The sequence below is a fragment of the Nomascus leucogenys genome, chromosome 4 (genome assembly GCF_006542625.1).
Source record: "Nomascus leucogenys isolate Asia chromosome 4, Asia_NLE_v1, whole genome shotgun sequence".
Classification (NCBI taxonomy): Eukaryota; Metazoa; Chordata; class Mammalia; order Primates; family Hylobatidae; genus Nomascus; species Nomascus leucogenys.
In genome coordinates, this window is record NC_044384.1 from 90443426 (window position 1) to 90464194 (window position 20769).

Genomic DNA, 20769 nt, shown 5'->3' on the forward strand with positions numbered 1-20769 from the left:
CAGACTATCGCAAGGAATACGATGTAATTTAAAAATTCTTTCTTTGTGCCTGACTCCTGGCAGAGTTCCTAAAACCCTTGGAATGTCCTTGGTGATAAGAGTATCTCCAGAGCACTAATGAGATGACTCTCAACTCCCAGGTAGCTTCCAGGACGGCGGCTGGTGGCCGGAAGGATCAGACCATGACTCGAGGGTCAGGACTCCCAGCCTCTCTACTGACCGGCAGGATGGAGTCCAGTCACCATGGACAGTGATTTCATCCTGTGTAATGAAACCTCCATAAAAATCCCTCAACAATGGGGCCTGGGGGCTTCTGAGCCGGCAAACACATCCATGTGCTGGGAGGGTGGTGCACCCCCAACTCCACAGGGATGGAAGCTCCTGCACGCTGGGCCCTCCTGATGTCGCCTAGTGCACCTGTTCATCAGCTGTGCATTTGTACACGTTGTAATAAGCTGGGGGTAGTAGTTAAAATGCCTTCTTAGGTCCTCTGAGCTGCTCCAGCAAGTGATCAAACCTGAAAAGGGGGTGGTGGGAACCCCTAGTTCACAGCCAAATGGGACAGAAATGTGGGTGGCCTGGGGACTTGACGTTTATGGAAGGCAGTCTTGTGGGACTGAGCCCTTAAACTTGTAGTTAGTGTCAGAATTGAATTAATTATTGACATCCAGCTGGTGTCTGGAGAGGTGGAGAAGGCAAATACACCACCCATTAGGCGCTGGGAGGGAAAAATTTAAAACCCCTCAGAGAAGCATGGGGAGCCCCGTTCTCCATGCCCAGGGCCCACGGTCCCGGTTATGAAAGCCTGAATCAGACCCATGGTTTATTATTCACAGCAAGATTTCTCTCCAGGGATCTTTGAATCTGTAGTGAAAAAAAATGTATAAAAGTTGTACAACAGTGTGAGATTCACGGCAAAATCAGATGCAACCTTTTATTAGTCCATTTTCACACTGCTATAAAGAAATACCTGAGACTGGGTAATTTACAAAGGAAAGAGGTTCAATTGACTCACAGTTCCATACAGCTGCGGAGGCCTCAGGAACATTAGTCATGGTGGAAGGCGAAGGGAAAGCAAGCACCTTCTTCACAAGGCAGCAGGAGAGAGAACAGCAAAGGAGGAACTTCCAGACACTTATAATAAAACCATCAGATCTCGTGAGAACTCATTTACTATCATGAGAACAGCATGGGAAACCGCTATGATCCAATCACCCCCCTCACTCAATACATGGGGATTACAGGTCCCTCCCTCAACATGTGGGGATTACAGTTAGAGGTGAGATTTTGGCGGGGACACAGAGCCAAACTATATCAAACCTCAAGACCCCAGATTGATTTTTAAATGTGGGGATAATTTCCCAATGCAAATGGAATTGGTCTCGCCCTACCACCGTGTCTCCCCCACCCACCACGGCATCCAGGCTGTGACACAACCACAGTCCATGCACCGTGGGCTGAAATATACCTCCAGGGAAGGAACGCCCTCGCCCACGGGCTGCGGGTACTCGCGGAGGAGCCGCTCCTCATCCAGGAACTTGCCATCGCGCCCGTTGCTGGCCGGCTGGAACAGGCCGTAGTTCAGGACATCTTTCAAACTCTGGGTTAATGTACACAGGATCCGCTGCTTTGCAACCCACACTGTGGCGTCCGGGTTAAATCGAATGCATTTCTGCCAGGAAGGACAAAGACAGCTGATGAGTGACAGAGGACGCTACCTGAGTCACCCACGTGGGGAGCGTGGTCAGAGAGGCAAAACTGCTTCCACCCCTTTCCAACACTTCCTCTGAGCAGTGAACCCACCGCTTTTCACGCTGAAAAATAAAGACTACTGGTTGCTGGGACATTTTATATTTACAGACATTCGGTAAATATAAAAGGGAAAAAGGAAAGACTGAGGCATTGGTCTCTTTGGCCTTGATCTCACCATGGACTCAAATCTCCAGCACCGGCCGGGTGCGGCGTCTCACGCCTGTCATCCCAGCACTTTGGGAGGCCGAGGCAAGCAGATCACGAGGTCAGGAGATCGAGACCATCCTAGCCAACATGGCGAAACCCCATCTCTGCTAAAAATACAAAAATTTGCTGGGCATGGTGGTGCGTGCCTGTAATCCCAGCTACTCGGGAGGCTGAGGCAGAAGAATTGCTTGAACCAGGGAATTAGAGGTTGCACTGAGACGAGATTGCACCACTGCACTCCAGCCTGGCAACAAGGCGAGACTCCGTCTTAAAAAAAAAAAAAAAATCTCTAGCCCTCACAGTGTCTTTTTGGTCATCAATGACCACCTGTCACCTCAGGGCCCTCTCTCACTTGCATGGCACTTCTCAAACTCCAGCAGTTTGAAAAACACAGGTCACAGACCCCACTTATGTCTCCCTAACAGAATGTCTGATTCAGCAGGACTGGGTTGGACCTGAGAACCTACATCTCAGACAAATCCCAAGGTGCTACTGCTGCTGCCATCCTGGGGAACACACATTCAGAACCATAGACCGCCCATATTACAATGTGACTTAATTTTGACATGGATTGTTCTTTAGCATTTCAGATTCGGTGGAAGCCTTGTCTTATAACCACACTGACGAGAAAGTTTTCATACTACCCACGCTGACTCTGAACAGAAAAGCTTTAAAAATGCAGTCATCACCTCTCCCAAAGGACACAGGAAAGCAATTATGGAAAAACGATTTGATGGAAAATCAAATCAGTTGCCACAAGAGTTCATTTTTGCAAAGTTAAATAGTGTCAACAGGGCCTGCAAACCAATCACAACACTTCAAACACATAATAGCACCTCTGAGAACTGAAATAACAACAACTTGGTCACGTTCCCAGGTCCCCTCTGTGAGACTCACCAGTGAGCCAGGAAAGGCAAAGGCCAGGCAAATCCACTTCTAACCATGACTTCTAATTTTTGTTGAATTAAAATTATATTCTACTGAATAGCTGTCAGCAGGGGCTCAATAATTCACTTTGTCACTGTCAAAGTGTTCAGAACAAAAGGAGGTTTGATTGAATATGAGACTCAAACCAATTCTCTATCTGAGGATTCTCTGGGTTTGTGCCCAAGAAAGCAAAAGGCCCTATCACATTCCCAAGACAGCCCGAGGGTAAGTTCCTCATCGCTGGGAAAATGATCCTGGGACTGCCAACAGGCGGCTGGGTTCAGTGGGCGGCCAGAGTCCTCCCTGCCAGGAAACCTGACCCTGTGCACAAAAGCTCCTGTTTCTCCCTTCCAGTGTCAAAGGCTGAGCTCACGTGTGGCTCTCAAAGCTCCCCACAGGGCTGTGAGCCTGGGTGGGGGCAGTTGTTTATTCCAGAAAGATTTCCAGACCCGCACCCTCCCCAATCCTTGGCTGAGCAAGGACTCTGGAAACTCCTGGCACAAGAAACAAGCTGTATCAGGTGTGACCAAGCGGGGCCACTCACTACTCACCCTTCAGTCTCAGGAATCCTTCTGGGCCCCTCCAATTCAAGATCCGACATCCACAGAGCCCATGGCTCCCTGCCTGACACCTGCAGAGAAGCTTCAGCCAAGGGGCAATTCCTTGGAGGAGCACAGGGCTCCAAATAGCCTCTCAGGGGACTTCTGTGCCACTGCAGGTGATTGCAAAGATGGGTGTCCACCATCATTTGTGGACAGGGTAGGGATGCTGTGTCTGTGCAGCACGGGGGCCAACCCCACAAAGCAAGAACCACCTGCTCCAGAAAATGCTAAGAGCACCACCTTGAGAATCATTTAGAAGGAACAAGAGCTCAAAGGTCGGAAAGCCTGGGTGTGCAACCCAGTGGCACACACCAACCTTGATTCCTAGGGAAACCCACCCACCCGGCAGTCCTCTGATTCCCCCATGAAAATCAGAGCCACTACTTAACTTCAGGGCTGCTGTCAGGATCAAACGGAATACAAATAAGACATGTTGTTATGGGCTGAACTGTGCCCCTCTAAATAAATTTTGAAGTCCTACTGCCCATACCCTATGAATGTGATTTATTTGGGAATAGGATCTTTGCAGATGTAATCAAGTTAAGATGAGGTCATATAGGAGCAGGGTGGGCCCTACTGCAATAACTGTGTCCTTAAAAAGCGAGTAAATCTGGATATTAGCCCTTTGTCAGATGGGTAGATTGCAAAAATTTTCTCCCATTCTGTAGGCTGCCTGTTCACTCTGATGGTAGTTTCTTTTGCTGTGCAGAAGTGCTTTAGTTTAATTAGATCCCACTTGTCTATTTTAGCTTTTGTTGCCATTGCTTTTGGTGTTTTAGTCATGAAGTCCTTGCCCACACCTATGTCCTGAATGGTACTGCCTAGGTTTTCTTCTAGGGTTTTTATGGTTTTAGGTCTAACATTTAAGTCTTTAATCCATCTTGAATTAATTTTTGCATAAGGTGTGAGGAAGGGATCCAGTTTCTTCTACAAAGAACTTAAACAAATTTATAAGAAAAAATCAAACAACCCCATCAAAAAGTGGGCAAAGGATATGAACAGACACTTTTCAAAAGACATTTATACAGCCAACAGACACATGAAAAAATGCTCATCATCACTGGTCATCAGAGAAATGCAAATCAAAACCACAATGAGATACCATCTCACACCAGTTAGAATGGTGATCATTAAGAAGTCAGGAAACAACAGGTGCTGGAGAGGATGTGGAGAAACAGGAACGCTTTCACACTGTTGGTGGGAGTGTACACTAGTTCAACTATTGTGGAAGACAGTGTGGCGATTCCTCAAGGATCTAGAACTAGAAACACCATTTGACCCAGCGATCCCATTACTGGGTATATACCCAAAGGATTATAAATCATGCCACTATAAAGACACATGCACATGTATGTTTATTGCAGCACTATTCACAATAGCAAAGACTTGGAACCAAATCAAATGTCCATCAATGACAGATTGCATTAAGAAAATGTGGCACATATACACCATGGAATACTATGCAGCCATAAAAAAGGATGAGTTCATGTCCTTTATAGTGACATGGATGAAGCTGGAAGCCATCATTCTGAGCAAACTATTGCAAGGACAGAAAACCAAACACCGCACGTTCTCACTCATAGGTGGGAATTGAACAATGAGAACACTTGGACACAGGGTGGGGAACATCACACATGGGGGCCTGTCTTGTGGTGGGGGATTGGGGGAGGGATAGCACTAGGAGAAATACCTAATGTAAATGACGAGTTAACGGGTGCAGCAAACCAACACAGCACATGTATACATATGTAACAAACCTGCACATTGTGTACATGTACCCTAGAACTTAAAGTATAATTTTTTTAAAAAAAGTGAGAAAATCTGGACACGGCATCATGCACACAGGGAGATGACCATGTGAATGGGAAGGCAGAGACCGGTGTGTCCCATCTGCAAACCCAGCAATGCTAAGATTGCTGGTAAGCCCCAAGCAGCCGGGGTAGAGGTAGAGAATCTGGGACAGATTCTTCCTCAAGCCTCAGATGGAACCAACCTTGCCTACCCCCTTGACCTTGGCCTTCCAGCCTCCAGAATGTGAGACAATACGTGTCTGGGATTTAAGGCACCAGTCTGTGGTTGGTTATGGCAGGCATGGGAACTCATAAACGTGTGAATCACCTGCCACTAATTGTGGCAGCAAAAAACCATCAACATCATCATCTCTGAGAGCGAACTCAGCAGGTCAAGCATTCCCAGCTCTCAGGGAGCTCCCCTCCCTCCATATGTGATGGGAGCCACCTGCATGTTCACACCAGCTGCAGGCAAGCCCACAACGTCAGAAGATACTTTGGATGAATCCTACCTTCAATTCTTCACTTACCCATCATTGACTCACTGTCCAATCAGGCAAACCCCAGGTCCAAGAGCAGGCCTGACACAGTACAGGTGACTGACACTGGCTGAATGATGTGGGAGCCACAAAGACAATAAATAAGCAAACCAGCCTGAGGTCACCATTTGTAGTGGGGAAAGACACCTACTCAGCTGTCACACAATATGGAAAAGGTAAAAATCCATGCTAACATGAGCTCCCTTGGGGACCCAGAGGAAGGAGTAAGTGACGCTGCTTGGTAAGGAGTGTGCATCATAGGCTGCTGCCCAGGAACACAGAGGGATATGCGAGTCTGGGGTAGGACTTCCAGGTTGAGGGCCCAGCGTAAGGAGAGAGAGGGAGGCAAAGGTAAAACAGTGATGAGTCTAGCAGGTGGATGGTCCAAAAGAGTTTCTGCCTTAAGTGACCATTCCTGGTTCCACTGTTACCAATGTGAGCCTTGGTCATGTCAAGTTCTCCTTGAGGAGAATGGTATCTGATTCTAGTCTTCCCACAGCCCTGTGAGGTGGCTATTCCTTTACAATTTGCTAGAGATGTTCTGAGTGAGTGATTTGTTAGATGACTCACAGATAGTACAGAAAGGATGGCAAAGACAACAGTGTGTAAGAAGTCCCAACCCTGGCCAACTCTTCTAAAGGATTACTGGAGGAAATACCTCTCTTCTCCTTGAGCTTCTATCTTCTGTGCACAGGGTCCTATACCAGCACCAGGACAGGAGTGGGTGAGAGGACATGAAGATGACCAAGATGGGCTCTTGCCCCTTAAAGAGTTCAGTGTCTACAGGGAGGGGATGATGATGGTGGTGGTGATAGTGATGATGAGGGTGGTTGTAATGGTGATGATGATGGTGGTGGTGATAACGACGGTGGTGGTAGTGATGGTGGTGATAATGGTGATGATGGAGATGTTGGTAATAACGATGATAGTGATCATGATGGTGATGACGGTGATGTGATAATGGTGATAATGATGGTATTATGATAGCGATAGTGGTGATGGTGATGATGGTGATGGTGATGATAATGATGATATGATGACAGTGATAATGGTGATGATGTTGGTGATGGGGATGGTAGTGGTGATGATGGTGATGATAATGGTGATAATGATGGTATGATGGTAGTGATAATGGCAATGATGTTGGTGATGGGGATAGTAGTGGTGATGGTGATGATGATGGTGATGATGGTGATGGTGATAATGATGGTATTAGGATAGTGATGATGATGATGGTGATGGTGGTGATGATGGTGGTGATAATGATGGCATGATGGTAGTGATAATGGTGATGATGTTGGTGATGGGGATGGTAGTGGTGATGATAGTGGTGATTATGAGGATGGTGGTGATGATGGTGATGGTGATAATAATGGTGACGATGGTATTATGATAGTGATGATGGTGATGATGGTGCTGATAATGGTGATAATGATGGTATGATGATAGTGATAATGGTGATGATGTTGGTGATGGGGATGGTAGTGATGATGATGATGATGATAGTGATGGTGATCATAATAAGGATGATGATGGTGATGATGACAGTGGTCACTGCAATGATGACAGTAGTGATGATGAAGATGATGGTGATGACAGTGATAATGATGATAAACATGACACAGTGATGATTACCACGTATTGAATCCTAATAAGCCAGAAATTATGCTAACCGCATTCACCTTCACCACAACCCTGAGTGGATATTATTAATATTATTATTATTACTGTTTATATAATAATAACATTCTCATTCTCTAGATAAAGAAGCTGAGCCTCACAGACTCCAAGTAACTACCCCAAGGTCACACTTCTAGAAAGCAGTAGAGGTTTGATTTAAACCCAAGCCAAATCTCCCCATCTCCCGAGTCCTTGCTGTTCAAGTGATAGACGATGTTCCTCTCTATACACACCCACTGCCAATCTTAGTGCAGGCAAAACATAAATTAGAGCATAACCTGTTCTATTTCACTTTGCTTTATTGAGCTTCACAGAGAATGTGTTTTTGCAAATTGGAGGTTTGTGGCAACTCTGCAACGAGAAAATCTATTAGCATGATTTCTCCAACAGCACATGCTCACTTCATATCTCTGTGTTACATTTGGGTAATTATTGCACTATGTCAAATTTTTCGTAATTATTATATCTGTTAGGATGACCCATGGTCAGTCATCTTTGATGTTACTATTGTTCTGGGGTGTCATGAACCACACCCATATAAGATAGGAAACTTAATAAAAGTTCTGTGTTCTGACTGTTCCACTGACCAGCTATTCTCCCACCTCTCTCCCTCTCCTTGGGCCCCCCTATGCCCTGAGACACAATAATATTGAAATTAGGTCAAGTAATAACCCTACAGGGGCCCCTACGTGTCCAAGTGAAAGGAAGAGTCACACATCTCTCATTTTAAATCAAAAGCTAGGAGTGATTAAGCTTAGCAAGGAAGGCATGTTGAAAGCTGAGTCAGGCTAAAAGTGAGGCCTCCTGCACCAAACAGTAAGCCAACATGTGAATGCAAACAAAATGTTCCTGAAGGAAATTAGAAGGGCTACTCCAGTGAACACGTAAATGATAAGTGAAACAGGCCTTAGTGCTGACAGGGAGAAGGTTTGAGTCGTCAAACTTTGATGATCAAGACGGTCACAACATTCATTTAAACCAAAGCCTAATCCAGAGCAAGGCCCTAACTCCCTTCAATTCTCTGAAGGCTGAGAGAGGTAAGGAAGCTGCAGGAGAAAGGCTGGAAACCAGCAGAGGTTTATTCATGAGGTTGAAGGAAAGAAGCCATCTCCATAACAGGAAAGTGCGAGGTGAAGCAGCAAGTGCTGATGGAGAAGCTGCAGCAAGTTCTCCATAAGATCTCGCTGAGATCACTGATGAAGGTGGCTACACTAAACAACAGATTTTCAATGTAGACAAGACAGTCTTCTGTTGAAAGAAGATGGCATTTAGGACTTTCATAGCTAGAGACAAGAAGTCAATGTCTGGCTTAAAAGCTTCAAAGGACAGGCTGTCTTGTTAGGGGCTAATGCAGCTGGTGACTTTAAGTTGAAGTCTATGCTAATATATCATTCAAAAAAAACCGACGGCCCTTAAGAATGATGCTAAATCAATCGGCTGGGCGCGGTGGCTCATGCCTGTAATTCCAGCACTTTAGGAGGCCGAAGTGGGCGGATCATGAAGTCAAGAGATAGAGACCAGCCTGGCCAACATGGTGGAACCCCGTCTCTACTAAAAATACAAAAATTAGCTGGGTGTGGTGGCGGGCACCTGTAGTCCCAGCTACTTAGGAGGCTGAGGCAGCAGAATCGCTAGAACCCAGGAGCAGGATGTTGCAGTGAGCCGAGATCACGCCACTGCACTCCAGCCTGGTGACACAGTGAGAGTCCGTCTCAAAAAACAAAACAGAACAAACAAACAAAATCAACTCTATCTGTGCTCTATAAATGGAACAACAAAGCCTGGATGACAGCACATCTGTTTATAGCACATGTTACTGAATATTGTAAGCCTGCTGTTGAGACCTAATGCTCAGAAAAAGAGATCCTTTTCCAAGTATTACTGCTCCTTGACAATGCACCTGGTCACTCAAGAGTGCTGATGGAGATGTACAAGGAGGTAAACGTTTTCTTGCCTGCATACACAATATCCATTTTGCAGTCCATGGATTAAGGATTAATTTTGACTTTCAAGTCTTATTATTTAACCATGTATCTTGTAAGACTATAGCTGCCATAGATTCCTCAGATGGAGCTGGGCAAAGTCAACTGAAACCTTCTGGAAAGAATTTAGCATTCCAGATGCCATTAAGAATATGCATGTTTCATAAGAGGAGGTGGAAATGTCAACATTAAGTTTGGAAGAAGTTAATTCCAACCCTTATAAATGACTTTTTTTTTTTTTTTTTTTGAGATGGAGTCTCACTCTGTCACCCAGGCTGGACTGCAGTGGGGCGATCTTGGCTCACCACAACCTCCACCTCCCACCTCAGCCTTCTGAGTAGCTGGGACTACAGGTGCCCACCACCCCACCCAGCCAATTTTTTGTATTTTTAGTAGAGACGGGGTTTCACCGTTAGCCAGGATGGTCTTGATCTCCTGACCTGGTGATCTGCCCGCCTCGGCCTCCCAAAGTGCTGGGACTACAGGCGTGAGCCACTGTGCCCAGCTAAGAATATTCACGATTCATAAGAGGTGAAAATATCAATATTAACTTTGGAAAAAGTTGATTCCAACTCTCATGGATGACTTTGAGGGATTCAAGCCTTCGGTGGAGGAAGGAACTGCAGATGTGGAAATAACAAGATAACTGGAATTAGAAGTGGGACTGAAGATGGGACTGAATTGCTGCAACCTCATGAGAAAACTTGAATGGATGAGGAGTTGCCTCTTTGGGATGAGCAGAGGAAGTGGTTTCCCGAGATGGAATCTACTCCTGGTGAAGATGCTGTGAACACTGTTGAAATGACCACACAGGATCTAGAATATTCCATAAACTCAGTGGATAAAGCAGTGCAGGGTTTGAGAAGATTTCATCCAATTTTGAAATAAGTTTTACTGTGGGTAAAATGCTATCAAACAGCATTGCACGCTACAGAGAAATCGTTTGTGAGTCAATTAATGCAGCAAACTTCATTGCTGTCTTATTTTATGGAATTGCCACAGCCACCCCAACCTTCAGCAACCACCATTCTGATCAGTTGGCAGCCATCAACATGAGGCAAGACACTCCACCAGCAAAAAGATTACAGGCCACTGAAGAGGCAGGTGACTCTTAAGTATTTTTAACAATAAAGTATTTTTTAAATTAAGGTATATACATTGCTTTTTTAGACATGATGCTATTACATACTTAATAGACTAGAGTGTAAATATAACTTTTATGTGCACTGGGAAAGCAAAAAAAGTGTGTGCCTCATTTTATTGCAAGATTCATTTTATTGCAGTGGTCTGGAACCAGACTCACTATCTCTAAGATATGCCTGTTATGTGAGTCATTGAGAATACTGAAGAAGATGTTGATGTTCAGGTCATTTCTGGATCAGAAGAAATACTCCCTTTGTTCAGACCTTCCAGGCTGCAGACAAACCCGCGCCCCAGCCTCTGGTGGACCAGCCATCCTCTCCACGTCTGCCGGCTGGAGCCGCACTCATCCTTTCCACTGGGGCCAAGGTCTCACGATGTCATCCCCCTGGCCTCCTGCAGGCTGAGCTGACCACTGGGCACCCTGGGTGGGAACACGGTGAGCTACTCCGACTGCCCGCGGCCCTCAGGCCAGCTGACTGGCCCTGCGCACTTTCCTGTCCGGCCCGTGAGTCTCGGTCTCTTCACTCTGCATTTCCTGTCTCCCAGGAAGGTGGGAGCAGTGCTGATTTTCATATTTTGCCTTAGGATGTTTCTCCTCACTCTCTCCCTGGCAGGCAGGAGTCGGTCCCTCTGTCACTCAATCTCCTGAAGGCTGTGATGTCCAGATCCTTCCGAAACCTGCTGCGTGCCTGGCCCAAGGGGCTCAAGACACAGAAAACCTGCAAATGGATGTAACGAGATCTCCGAGACCCAAACCAGGCTGTCTTCTCCCTTATCTCCAGAAAGGCAGTACATACAGCATGAGCCCTGGGTGGTGATGGAGTGGGACAGGGGCTGACACGGTCAGGAGCTGTGGAGATGGAGTTTGTGGCTGACACCAGCCTTGTGATGATGTACACACCGATCCCGGAAAGTTCTCAGGACTTCTTCAGGCCAGCCTCAGTTCTCCGTAAGTTCCTTTCATACCACAAAGGCCCTCAGCCACAAAAGGGAGCTGTGTCCTAGCACAGATGAACCATCCACATCTTCCCGTCCTTACTACTCCTCCCCATCTCTCTCTCCCCCTACATCTGTCTCAGCACCACTGCAACATCCAGCCAGTTAAGTGCTTCTCCCTGCCCCAGCCTGAGCTGCCTGAGGACAGGCGTTTCTTTTTTTTTCTGAGTTGGAGTCTCACTCTTTCGCCAGGCTGGAGTGCAGCAGTGCAATCTCGGCTCACTGCAACCTCCGCCTCCCGGGTTCAAGCAATTCTCCTGCCTCAGCCTCCAGAGCAGCTAGGACTATGGGTGCCCGCCACCACGCCCAGCTAATTTTTGTATTTTTAGTAGAGACAGAGTTTCACCATGTTGGCCAGGATGGTCTCGATCTCTTGACCTCATGATCCATCTGCCTCGGCCTCCCAAAGTGCTGGGATTATAGGTGTGAGCCACCATACCCAGCCATTTCTGTCTTTTTCTTTGCATAACCAAACCAGAGCTAGTAAACGTGGATGGCACTGAACGGCATTGGATCAACATTCCAGACATGGAACACTCCTGGGTAATATCATCCAACAGTCAAGAAAGGTCTGGACTTCACAGAGGGGCTGACAGGAGTTTCTGCCTACTGAGCCTTGCTTGTACTCAGTGGACCATGCAGACCGTTAACTACAGCAACGATCCTACGAGGGGAGGCTACACCACCGAGGTCTGCAGAGTTGTAAGTCACAGAGCTAGGGTTGGCCATGCTGTTGAACCGAGTGATACACCTACACCCCTCTTAGTACAGTTCATGGTCAAGCTCAAATCAAAACCAAAGAGCAGGCTAGGCAACATAGGGAAACCGTCTCTACAAAAAATAAAAAATTTAAAAAATTAGCCAGGCATGGTGGTACGTGTCTGCAGTCCCAGCTACTCTGGAGGCTGAGATAGAAGGGTCCCTTCAGCTAGGAGGTTGAGGCTGCTGTGAACTATGATTGCACTGCTGCATTCCAGCCTGGGTGACAGAGCAAGACCCTGACTCAGAACAAAACAAAAGAAAAAATGGAGAGAGTAAGGGAAGGTCACTCACACTTGGTTCACATGAGTTACAAGTATTCTGCAAGGTGAGAGGCTAAGAACTGAGACTACTGGACTGTGGGCAGAACGCGGGCACTGGAGACAGGTTGAGGCAGCTGCGTTTGGCCTGAGTCTGCCACTTATGCTGAGTTATGAGTCACTCGGGCTGCTGTGGCAAAGCACCACAGAACAGGCTGCTTAAACCACAGACATTTATTGTCTCCCATTCTGGAAGCCATAAGTCTGAGATCAAGATGTCTGCAGGGCTGGTTCCTCCAGAGGCCTCTCTTCCTGGCTTGCAGATGGCTGCCTTCTGTGTCCTCAGGTGGTTGTCCCTCTATGCGTATCTGCGTCCTCACCTCCTCTTCTCATAAGGGACTCCAGTCCAATGGGATCAGGGCCCACCCTAAGAACTTCATTTAACTTGATAGCCTCTGTAAAGACCCAATCTCCAAATAAAGTCTCATTCTGAGGTCCTGGGCTACGACTTCATTCGATATAGAAATTTTGGTGGGGGACAGACTTAGCCCACAGCACTGAATGACCACGGGCACGTCTCTGCAACCCACCGAGGGCCACCACCTGACTGTGGTGGGACATGTCCACACTGATGAGTAAGACACATAAACAACGGTGGATCAGCAAACCAGCGCCGAAAAGTATCCGGCCTGCCAAGGTCACAGGAGCTTCTTGGGCAAGGCTGTTTTGATTTACAGCAATGTAGCAAGAGAGTTTCCTGTGAGAGACTAAATTGCTTTTCAAATCTGTTTTGGGCCCTGTAAAATGGCGATGATGACGGTTGATTTTGGAAGATTGTAGTGAGGGCGAGGGAGTGTCTAGACAAAGCTTGAGAAAATGGTACATATTATACCATATAAAATAGATCTTATTGCCGTGGGTTATATGAAGGCTGTGGAAAGGTCCATCCACAAGGCTTGGATTACACAGATGGATTCAGGGACCTCCACCTCTACAGCATCTGCTAATTCACCTTCCTCAGGTGAGACTTACATCCACCTTCCTCTTGACTTCTACCCAAGGAGCCCAGGAAAAGCCAAGAGAACAAGGGGGAGGAAATGCCAGAGCATCTCAGGTCGTGGCCCCACGGGGACATTCCCTATTCAGGATCTGGAGCCAGAAACGCAGACCTCGGGGACAATCAAGATGCCAGCTCTGCAAACGCGTGTAAGCAGCGTTCAGCAAGGACTTAAGAAAGCCGGAAAGAAAGCCGGGCGCGGTGGCTCACGCTTGTAATCCCAGCACTTTGGGAGGCTGAGGCGGGCGGATCACGAGGTCAGGAGATCGAGACCACGGTGAAACCCCGTCTCTACTAAAAATACAAAAAAAATTAGCCGGGCGTGGTGGCGGGCGCCTGTAGTCCCAGCTACTCGGAGAGGCTGAGGCAGGAGAATGGCGTGAACCCGGGAGGCGGAGCTTGCAGTGAGCCGAGATTGCGCCACTGCACTCCAGCCTGGGTGAGAGAGCAAGACTCCGTCTCAAAAAAAAAAAAAAGAAAGCCGGAAAGAAATCCAAGTTTCTGAGCACATCATTCATTACAAAGAAGCGCATTTCACATTCAGAATTTCCTCCGCAGTTATGGTTTCTGTCATCATCAATTTCTGCATGATGCATTTTTTTTTTTTTTTTTTTTTTTTGAGACGGAGTCTCGCTCTGTCATCCAGGCTGGAGTGCAGTAGCGCGATCTCGGCTCACTGCAGGCTCCGCCTCCCGGGGTTCACGCCATTCTCCTGCCTCAGCATCCTGCGTAGCTGGGCCCGTCATAAACACAAGCTTGGCAAGGGCCACAGAAAGATGCATGCAGGCGTCTTCGGGCCTTTGATAGCTGTTCACGTGCAATCCGTGTACTTGCACGCCTCTGACAAATAACCAACGTCAAGGTCACCCCAAACTATGATTGGTTTATTCCCAAATGCAGTTATCCAAATGAAATAATACTTCTTAGGACAGAGGCCCATTGGGCTGGTATTTGTAGTGGCAAACACTAAAACCCTGGCACGGGTAACACACGAAGCTGAAATCAGACATGTCAATGGAACAGGGAAATGCGGGGTGACCTCGACTCAGAAGGACAGCCTGGTCGGAGGGTGCTGAGGTGTAGGAGTCAGGCTTAGTGCTTCTCTATGTTTAAACGCCAATAAAGGGTAATGTAGCTGTGGATTCATTTTTCCAATTAGAACATTTTTCACACAGTGAAAGCTTCATGGCAGCCACTGGATGCTGTGGCAAAGTGCTGGGCAGACTGTATTTCCAGGCGATTAGTAAGAGGCTGCCTGTCTGTCTCTGCTATTGTCAAGGTGATGTTAAACTGGGAGACACTGCTTGGTTCTGCCAGCGGTCCATGGACTCCTTGGGGGTGACTTAATCTTCCTCTTTTCATAGCCATGATTTCAGGCAGAGCCATCGTAAAGCAGAGATCAGATGCTGGCCAGAGAAGTCCCTTTAGGAGCTATAAATTGAAGTGAAGTAACAGGCAGCCTCCTGATGTTCTCCAGGAGGCAGCATTCACACCCCCAGGCCCAAAGAGGAATGCTCCAAAAATGCCAGATCGTTCCCAGAGCCTCACATCTGCAAGAGGAGGAGTGGGGATTAAGGGGGTCCCTGAGGCTGAGCTAATGAGTCTAACTCCATCCTGGCAGCACACAGACGGAGCCATGAGTCAGGAAGATTAAGCCAGCAGGAGGTCAGAAAGTGGATTAGAGACGAGGCCACAAAGGCGAGTGAGGCTGCTGCCGGGACGCAGATGCTGCTCGGAAGCTGTGGTGCGTGAGGCCTTGTCCGCCCAGAAGGGAGGGCAGCGAGGGAAGGGTGGAGGCTGGGGGGGAGGCAGAGTTGGAGCCAGGCCGGAGGAATCGCCCAGGTCCAACCTCAGAGCAAAGATGCTGGGAAAAAGCCCCACCCTTGGATTTAACACAGAAAAGTAAAAACTGATGATCTGCGGCCCTGGTATTGCCACCCTCTAGATAAGCCTTACCAACTTGGGATGCCAGCAAAGAGGGGACGGCTGCTCCTCACCAGCATGGCCCCAAACCACAATACTCCCCCCACAGTGTGGGATGTACAGAGCTTTGATACAGAACTTGTAGTAATTCCAGACCAAAGCCACTTTTCCCATACATTGTTTTCTCCATGAGATTTAAGTAGGTATTAACTCTAAGCTAAGGATGAAGAGCACCTCAAGTCAGACGTTTTATGTGCAGGCTACGGAGACCCTGCAAACTGGGCCAATCTCTCCCATACACAAAGCACGAACCCAATACATAACAGAGGAAGGGTCTACATATAATCCTTACAATATTTGCTTTAAGTGATGTGTAAGAAAATAAAGTCCTTCCCTGTCTTTATCGAGGATGCCCTGTGACATGAATAATAACCAATATGATCAAGGCTTGACTTTCCATGGCAACTTTCATTGGAGGGCCCCAGGGCCTTCCCTTTTGTTCTAAACAATTTGTAACTTACCAGTTCCTTTACTAAAATAATCAAGTGTAAACCACTCCTCTTAAGCACAGGGAGGCTAGTTTTCATTGCTGTATTACAAAGACAGTGGAGGCAGAGGGAAGGCTGAGGGGCTGGGGAGCAGCACTCTCTTTGGTCTTAGCAACCAGTTAATGAAACCACAAAGGAAATCAGATTCCAGGCCTTCTACCTCCCCAAGAGGTAATCCAAATGCATACTACAAAGGACATGGCGGGACTACTCAAAGTGGAGACCAAAGATCCTAACCACGTTTTTCTATAATCAAGAGAATGGATAGATTGGTGAATGAATGGATGGAGGGATGGAGGGAGGGAGAGGTGAAGTGGGTAGGAGGATGAGTGGATGCATGGATGGATGGCTGGGTAGGTGGGTGGCTGGGTGGGTGGATGGATGGATGGATGGATGGATGGCTGGCTGGCTGGCTGGCTGGATGGCTGGCTGGAGAGATGGCTGGCTGGATGGCTGGCTGGCTGGGTAGGTGGGTGGCTGGGTGGATGCACGGATGGATGGATGGATGGATGGATGGATGGATGGATGGATGGATGGATGGCTGGCTGGCTGGCTGGCTGGCTGGCTGGCTGGCTGGCAGGCAGGCAGGCAGGCAGGCTGGCTGGCTAGATGGATGGATGAGTGAGTGGAGGGAGGATGTGGATGGGTTGGAGGGTCAGGGGATGGGTGGGTAGGTGGGTAGAAGTGTAGAGTGGAGTGGTCTAGGGGGCCTCCCTGGTTAGGCTGGAGTCAGTGTTGGGCCACACTCCATGGACTCAAAATTTTTGAATAAAGACCATTATCATGTTACCATCTTCTGCCCAAGACCTTTTTGGTGACTTTTCTTTTAGGGCAGAAAATGTGCTTATGTCAAGGCCACATACACCTAAACTTCTAATTAAGTCTATAATCCCAGAAGAATTTCATTTAGCGAACAAGCAGCTGGGAGAGAACATTCTGGAACAAAACATCTGAAACTGAAAGGGCAGCCCAAAGGAAAACTATGTATTTTTTTTTTAGAGAAGGGCTCTCATTATGTTGCCCAGGTGATGCCCCTGCCTGAGCCTTCCGAGTAGCTGGGATTACAAGTATGCACCACTGCTCCCGGCTACATTCGTTGATAAGAGACCTTTTACCTTTCTCAGTGGACTGGGTGACTTGACAGTGCAGAAAGCCCCTCCGTGGCAGGAGGCCCGGGGTGGGCACTGGACGCAGCACAGGTGGCAGTGGAGGGGCTCATCTCCAGCAGGAGAGGCAAAGAACTGAGAAAGATTCCCTCTCAGTCCACGCACGGTGCCACTCCATCACTGGCGATGGCCAGAGCAGGCATCTGGGGAGGGGAGCGGGGGGAAGGGGAAGTGACTGCCAGCAGGGGTGGGGTTTCCTCTTGGGGGGATGGAAGCTTCCCAAGATTCACAGTGGTGATGGGCTCACTCATCCGTGAATTTCCTAAAATCCAATGACTTGCAAAATTCCAATGGGTGAATTATACGGCATGTATATTACATCTCAATTTTTTTTTTTTTTTGAGACGGAGTCTTGCTCTGTCGCCCAGGCTAGAGTACAGTGGCAGGATCTCGGCTCACTGCAACCTCTGCCTCCCAGGTTCAAGCAATTCTCCTGCCTCAGCCTCCTGAGTAGCTGGGATTATAGGCGCGCACCACCACTCCTGGCTAATTTTTGTATCTTTAGTAGAGATGGAGTTTCACCATGTTGGCCAGGCTGGTCACGAACTCCCGACCTCAAATGATCCGTCCACCTCGGCCTCTCAAAGTGCTGGGATTACAGGCATGAGCTGAGAAACTGCAAAGATGCAGGCCTCACATCTTAAATCCTCTCTCCAGGACAGCCCCACCAGCTTTGTCATAGGGAAGTGTCTGTGGGTCTCCAGCTTTCCCTGCCCTTCCCAGGGTCCCAGCCTCCAGCACCATTTCTCTGGGGCCTCCATCTCTTCTTATCCTTCTCCTCTCACCACAGAGGCCAAGATTACCCTTTTCAAATATAAACGATGTCACATGCTCTGTACCAAACTTCTGCCCATCAAACACAACCATGGCCTCCTTGTCATGACCCTACACCTGGACGCCCACTGCCCACCTCTGCTGCCTCACACTGCTCCTGCAGCCCTCAGCCTTCTCTGCTGAGTCAATGCACCAAGTTCATGCATACCTCAGGCTGGCTGTCACCCCAGAAGATTCCAAGCAAAGACCCTCTCCCGTCATCTCAGGCTTAGTGAAGCCATTGGTGCCTCACCCCACAGAGGCAAGAGTTTAAATGAATTCACTCACTCCATAGCCAGATACCCAGCATTCACTCGGTTGTGCTGGCTGATGGGGTACAAGGATGACCAGAGCCTGCACTAGCTGTCCTCATGGAGAGGAATTGCTGCCCAGCCGCCCCCCAGGCACTTAGCCGTGAAATCTCCCTGCGAAGAAAGAAGCCATAGAGCCACGGAATCCTCAGGAAAAAAAATCCACTGACTTGCACACTTCCAATAGGTGTGTGCCCAGACTAGGGAGGACATGATTTTTTTTCTTTTTTTTTTTTTTTTGAGATGGAGTCTCGCTTTTGTCACCCAGGCTGGAGTGCAGTGGCACAATCTCAGCTCACTGCAACCTCCACCTCCCAGGTTCAAGCAATTCTCGTGCCTCAGCCTCCTGAGTAGCTGAGATTACAGGTACTGGCCACCACACCCAGGTAATGTTTGTATTTTTAGTAAAGATGGGGTTTCACCATGTTGGCCAGGCTGGTCTCGAACTCCTGACCTCAGGCGATCCACCTGCCTCAGCCTCCCAAAGTGCTGGGATTACAGGCGTGAGCCACTGTGCCCAGCCAGGGAGGACCTGATTTTTATCCTCAGACCGGGAAGAAGTCACAGGAGGGCTGGGCTCAGCGGTGGCCACGGTGTTCACATGTACACAACCACCCAAGGCCTTGCCTGGAGAACTTCTGACAGTCTGGTCTGAAGCTGTCCTGGTTCCCCAAGAGGAAGACGACAGGAAGGGTGGGGTGGTGATGAAGACTGAGGGAACAACACAGGCTTGCAGGGGTCTAGAAGGTATAGTGACCAGACTTAGGGAGGGACTGGCTGTAGGACCTGTAGAGATGGAAGCTCAGGAGGAGGCCTACATTCTGGTTGCAACGGCTGAATCAAAGATGGTCCCCACGGCCAAAAAGTGGAAAGAACCCAGCTGACCATCAAGTGGGAACGGACTCACAAGATGTGGTCCCTCCATGCAAGATGGCAGGAATCAGAACAAGGCTCAACAAGGCTCTGCTAAACGCCACCCTGGGGATGGACCTCAAAGCCGTCATGCTTCAGCCTCAGTGTCCACCAAGACTGGATCAAGAAAACGTGGTGCATATGTACGACGGAATACTACTCAGCCATAAAAAAGGAGATCATGTCGTTTGCAGCAACAGGGATGGAACTGGAGACCATTATCTTACATGAAAGGACTCAGAAACCAAAACTCAAATCCTGAATGTTCTCACTTATAAGTGGAAGCTAAATAATGTGTGTGCAGGAATGCAGAGCACAGAATGATGGACACAGGAGACTCAGAGGGTGGGAAGGGGGTGAGGGGTGAGAAATTACTTAACAGGTACGAAGTACATCATTCAGGTGATGGTCACACGAAAAGCCCACACTTTACCCTCTATGCAACATTCCCATGTAATAAAACTGCACTTGTACCTATTCAATTTATACCCAAAAAAGCCGATTATGCTGAGTCAAAGAAGCCAGGCACAGAAGGCCACATGTTGCTTGACTCCGTGTCTATGAAGTGTCTGGAATAAGCAAATCCACACAGACAGAAAGTGGCTTGCTGGTCATCAGGGGCTGGAAGTGGGAGTGGGGATCCACTGCAACCCAGCACAAGGGAGCTTTGGTGGGGGGGATGGAAACCTCCCACACCTGGATGGTGGTGACAGGTGCACAACTCAGCAACTCCACTAGGAATCATCAAATGGTATTCTTCTGTTTGTTTTTTTGAGATGGAGTTTCGCTCTTGTTGCCCAGGCTGGAGCGCAGGGGCACGATCTCCACTCACTGCAACCTCCACCTCCCAGGTTCAAGGGGTTCTCCTGCCTCAGCCTCCTGAGTAGCTAGGATTACAGGCATGTACTACCATGCCCAGCTAATTTTTTGTATTTTTAGTAGAGACGGGATTTCACCATGTTGGCCAGGCTGGTCTCAAACTCCTGACCTCAGGTGATCCACCCACCTCAGCCTCCCACAGTGCTGGAATTACGGGTGTGAGCCACCATGCCCAGCCCTGAATTGTATTCTTAAAGTAAGTAAATCTTATAATTTATAAATTATAACTCAAGAAAACTTTTTGAAAAAAATAAAGTTTTTTAGTCCTTTTTAAAAAAAGGATTAAAATCCTTAAAGTCCTTTTGAAAAAAAAAAAAAGGTAACTGCTATCTAAGAGAGCAAATAACAGTGGGGCCAGGTCTGGAGGTTCCTAGGGAAGATCAGGGTCACAGCATTGGTTTTGCACAACTTGAGTTGAGGGGCATCTGGGCTTTCAACTGAGAAGGTGTCGGGGGGAAATAAGGCCCGGCCCCACCCCCAAGGGAGGCTACGGTGGGAGATATGACTGTGGATGCTGTGTGAA

General features: G+C 48.0%; 1 protein-coding gene across 4 annotated transcripts in view; it reads right to left on the bottom strand.

Moving 5' to 3' along the window:
• The window catches only part of SHANK2 (SH3 and multiple ankyrin repeat domains 2), a 683630-nt gene that overhangs the window by 550249 nt on the left and 112612 nt on the right, over positions 1–20769 (bottom strand). For all 4 annotated transcript variants that reach the window (XM_030811436.1, XM_030811433.1, XM_030811432.1 and 1 more), the window contains exon 4: positions 1469–1672. In XM_030811436.1, the coding sequence (XP_030667296.1) occupies positions 1469–1672 (204 nt within the window). The remainder of the gene's footprint in view (positions 1–1468; positions 1673–20769) is intronic.